A 5,000-nucleotide genomic window follows, 5' to 3' on the forward strand; every position below is an offset into this window, starting at 1 on the left:
AGAGATAAGGGAGAGGAAAGGGAAGCGTCCACCCTCGGTGAGTGCCAGAGAGAAAGTTGTGTGTGTGTGTGTGTGTGTGTGTGTGTGTGTGTGTGTGTGTGTTTCACAAACTGTAGAAAGGGTGGTCCCCACAAGTCAGGATCAAAAACTTGGTCCTCATTCCAAATGATAACCTGTGTGTGTGTGTGTGTGATGTGTATATGGGGACCCCTGCATTATATAGTGTAATAGATTGTATGCATGGCTCTCCACAGTGATGTCTGTGATGTCTGTTTATAATGTCTCTGCAGCCCGCTGACTGGTCTCTTCTTTCGCACCCTCACTTTCCTGGAACACGACATGAAGCCTGTGTTTGTGTTTGACGGGAAGCCTCCCGAAGAGAAGCTAGCTGCTGTGAGTTACACACCGAAAGTGAACTTTCAAGATGAAAAACGGGATTTCATTCAACGTGAGGGAATACAATGCATCTGTACCAAGTGTCCATGTCTGAAGGCAACTGTTTTTATTCTGTCTGCAGCTTCAAAAACGAGCCGAGACTGCAGGTTGGCATTCACCTAACTACACAGGCACAGGTACAAAAGTCAGTATATAAACATAATATAGCTTGAGAGTATCATCTTCTGAAGTTTGCATGTTTGTTCTACTAGCGTCACTCCAAACAAGTAACGCTTTCCACCTCCTGAAGCTTCTGGGCGTACCCGTGATCCAAGTATAACCTTCAGAATAATGACGTTTTTTTCTTTTCTTCCCCTTACACTGTCACTTAGTGCAAAGTTCTTCTTCACGTGTGTGTTTCAGGCTCCAGGAGACGCTGAGGCTTTTTGCGCATGGATGGTGAGACAAGGGACTGCAGAGGCCGTGGCGTCCGAGGACATGGACACTCTACCCTTCGGAGCGCATGTTCTGCTTCGCCAGCTGAACGCTAAGAAGGACAGGTAAGGATTGTGTTTCAGCATCATTTCTTCAAGCTACTGTTTGCTACAATGTAGACCAGACCTGGGCAAATTAAGGCCCGGGGGCCACATGCGGCGCATTAAAGGCCTACTGAAACCCACTACTACCGACCACGCAGTCTGATAGTTTTTATATCAATGATGAAATATTAACATTGCAACACATGCCAATACGGCCTTTTTAGTTTACTAAATTGCAATTTTAAATTTCCCGGGAGTTTCTTGTTTAAAACGTCACGGAATGATGACGTGTACGCGTGACGTCACGGACTGTTAGGAAATATGAGCGCTGCGCACACACACAGCTAAAAGTTGTCTGCTTTAACCGCATAATTACACAGTATTTTGGACATCTGTGTTGCTGAATCGTTTGCAATTTGTTCAATTAATAATGGAGAAGTCAAAGTAGAAAGATGGAGTTAGGAAGCTTTAGCCTTTAGCCACACAAACACATGGTGATTCCTTGTTTGAAATTCCCGGGGGTGAAACTTTACTATGGATCAGAGCGGTCAAGCGAACATGGATCCCGACCAAATGTCAACCAGCATGTTTTGGTGAGAAAATTGTGGTAAAAAGTTGCCACTTACTGGAGATCAGCTGAGCTTGTGCCGTCTGTACAGCTGCCGTCGACTTCCATCAGACACTGGCCTCAAGACACCCGTGGATACACCCTTCCGACTATCAGGTGCTATTAAACTCACTAAAACACTAGCAACACAATAGAAAGATAAGGGATTTCCCAGAATTATCCTAGTAAATGTGTCTAAAAACATGTGAATCCGTCCCAATGCAATCGCGTTTTTTAACTAGATTTTTTTTTTTTTTTTAGTCCGTCGCTATCAATATCCTCAAACATGACACTTTCATCCTCGTTCAAATTAATGGGGAAATTGTCGTTTTCTTGGTCCAAATAGCTCATTTTGTTGGAGGCTCCCATTAAAAACAATGTGAGGATGTGAGGAGCCCTCAACGGGTGACGTCATCGTCTGCGACTTCCGGTACAGGCAAGGCTTTTTTATTAGCGACCAAAAGTTGCGAACTTTATCGTTGATGTTGTCTACTAAATCCTTCCACCTCGTCACTGCCACCACAGCCTGGTTAGCAATAGTCTACAAACTGCGGTGAAGTAGGCCAGCTTCGTCGCGTGAAGAAGCCTACAATTTTTGGTTGGGTTTTCCGCTCCATTTTCTGAATGGCGATATAGGATATACATCTCGATATTTTTTCCGTAAAGTAAAAAAAAACAATCCTAGTTACCTGAGATACTTGTATGTCATTATTATGACTTAGTAAGTCAAAATAATGGCAAAATAAAACTTACTGTAAGTAAGCGTTTGAAAAAAAAAGAGTTAAAAGTGGGGCCAGATGTTGACATATGCTCAACTCATCATGCTTAATTTATTATAGCATTTGGGAAGCCTGTAGTTAATTTCTATTAGGTAAATATTATTATAATTGTTATATTTGTATCAACATGTGATAGCAGGGACCCTGCCATTCAAAACTAGGCTGCTACATTACTAATGATTAATGTAACTATAGCTGAAAAAATAGTACAATAGCAATAGAAGAGACTATTCATCCCTGAATACCATGGAGTTCATGTAGGCTTCATGATGCACTTACATTATTATATCAACTATCAGAGTCAGCTTCAGGAAACTTTTCATTTGACATAATGTCATTTTTTGCTGCTTCAACACAGGTCAATCGACACAGAAAACTTAGTTGTTAACTGTCGGTCAATAATGCTTGTCTTTCTCTCAGACAGACAGGGCTTTGCTGTCCGTAACACACACAAATGCACGCACCTCAAGGACTGCGAGCGAGCTGAGCTGCCGCTTATGTTTCTAGAACGTCAACGGGCTCATAGTGATGTTACTAGTAGTTGACTGGGAGGTGTTCATTATAATTTGGGGATAGTCCGCTGCCTTATGCTCACCTGCTAAACACCTTTCTGCTCACCCATCGTCTCTCCTCTCTGCCTGCTTATGCCGTGAGCACTGACTGATTGCGCTCTGAATGCGCACTGCTGATTGGCTGTTACATGCGCTCTGAATACGCACTGCTGATTGGCTGTTACCGTTCTGTGTGTAACCAATCAGATGGTTGTGTGGGTGGGACAATGCTGGGTGCTCCAGAGACATGCTGACAGAGGCAGAGGCAGAACTAAGTAGAGCAGCTTGTTAAGACTTTAGTTTAGGCGGTGGCTCTTTGTTGTTAAGGCGGCCACTTTACCAACAAAGCGCTGCGGGAAACCCTATGGCTGTCAGGTGATCAATTTCATAAATTAGATTAATCACACTCCTGATTAATCTGGTGAATGTAATCATATACATTAAATACATAATCACAAGTTATTAATTGTTTGTATAAATAAAATGTGCTGAAGCGAATACTCTAATATTTGGGTACAAATGCAATATGGTAGTCAGAATATCACACAGGAACATTTTTTAAATGCTTTACTGAAGTGCAAGTCATTGATTTGCGCAAAACTTGGTGACTAAGTACAGTAAATATTAAATGCACATATTGAAAGTATTTGCTAAACTATAGTAAACTGTACAGTTTATTAAATAATAAAGACATCCATAAACAACTTTACATAGAGCATCATTTACATCTGCATTTACTCTTCCTTAGTTGAACTAGTTCTTTAAACAAACTTATTTACCTCTTCAGACGACAACGCTGATCTCTTTTTTTTGTACAAACTACAAACAACAACATGAAGGACATCTTGCAGCACTTGGTCCTCACAGTAGTTAGTGTCCTGCGTGCGGTGGCTGTCCATTTTGAAAAAAGCCTTGTTGCATTTATCGCTTTTTGCTGTCCATGTAGCATTCATGCTCGCGACCCTGTCCTCACGTCCATGTTTCCCTTGAAGATGCTATTAAGATGCTCTTCCACTTGATGTGCGCCGATGATAAGAGAGTTTGGTGGCGCAATATCAATGAATGTCCTCAGTTTTATCTAAAGGGGTTTGATTTGAAGGGCACAGAGCACATCGCTCTATCTATCATCACACTGATGTGTGACGTCATTACGGCAGTGAAAACAAACACTAATTAAAGGCCTACTAAAATGAGATTTTCTTATTCAAACGGGGATAGCAGGTCCCTTCTATGTGTCATACTTGATCATTTCGCGATATTGCCATATTTTTGCTGTAAGGATTTAGTAGAGAACATTGACGATAAAGTTCGCAACTTTTGGTCGCTAATAGAAAAGCCCTGCCAGTACCGGAAGTATGTGCGCGTGACGTCACGAGTTGCAGGGCTCCACACATATTCACATTGTTTATAATGGGAGCCACCAGCAGTAAGAGCATTTCGGACCGAGAAAGCTACAATTTCCCCATTAATTTGAGCGAGGATGAAAGATTCGTGAATAAGGATATTGATAGTGAAGGACTGGAATAAAAAAAAAAAATAGGAGCAGCAGTGTGAGCGTTTCAGATGTAATTAGACACATTTACTAGGATGATTCTGGAAGATCCCTTATCTGCTTATTGTTTTAATAGTGTTTTAGTGAGATTTTAAAGATTGTAAAGACATACCTCTAGTTGGATGGCTGCGGTGAACAGGAAGTGTCTCAGAGAGAAGCCGAGGAGCCAAGCTCACAGCTGCCTTTTAAACAGCTACCGGTAAGATATACTGTATATCACAATTTCCCCATCCAAAAACATGCTGGTTGATGTAGAGAAAACCTGTTCACTTGACCGCTCTGTAAAGCTTCACAACAAACACAGAAACACCGGCTGTGTCTCGGTGCTAAAGACAGCTGCAATCCACCGCCTTCCACCAACAGCATTGTTCTTTATAGTCTCCATTATTAAATAAACAAAATGCAAAAGATTCAGCAGCACAGATGTCCAAAATACTGTGTAATTATGCGGTTAAAGCAGACGACTTTTAGCCGCGAGTGGTGCAGCTGCTAATATTTCCTGACAGTCCGTGACGTCACGCGTACACGTCATCATTCCGCGACGTTTTCAACAAGAAACTCGCGGGAAATTTAAAATTGCAATTTAGTAAACTAAAA

At 41.7% G+C, this 5,000-nt stretch overlaps 1 protein-coding gene across 2 annotated transcripts in view; it reads left to right on the plus strand.

The window, feature by feature from the left end:
• The window catches only part of zgc:110269 (probable flap endonuclease 1 homolog), a 22,833-nt gene that overhangs the window by 10,342 nt on the left and 7,491 nt on the right, over positions 1-5,000 (plus strand). For both annotated transcript variants that reach the window (XM_061919886.1, XM_061919887.1), the window contains exons 3-6: positions 291-393; positions 518-572; positions 648-709; positions 799-935. In XM_061919886.1, coding sequence (XP_061775870.1) covers positions 291-393; positions 518-572; positions 648-709; positions 799-935 — 357 coding nt within the window. The remainder of the gene's footprint in view (positions 1-290; positions 394-517; positions 573-647; positions 710-798; positions 936-5,000) is intronic.

This window comes from Nerophis ophidion, linkage group LG14, assembly GCF_033978795.1.
Source record: "Nerophis ophidion isolate RoL-2023_Sa linkage group LG14, RoL_Noph_v1.0, whole genome shotgun sequence".
Classification (NCBI taxonomy): Eukaryota; Metazoa; Chordata; class Actinopteri; order Syngnathiformes; family Syngnathidae; genus Nerophis; species Nerophis ophidion.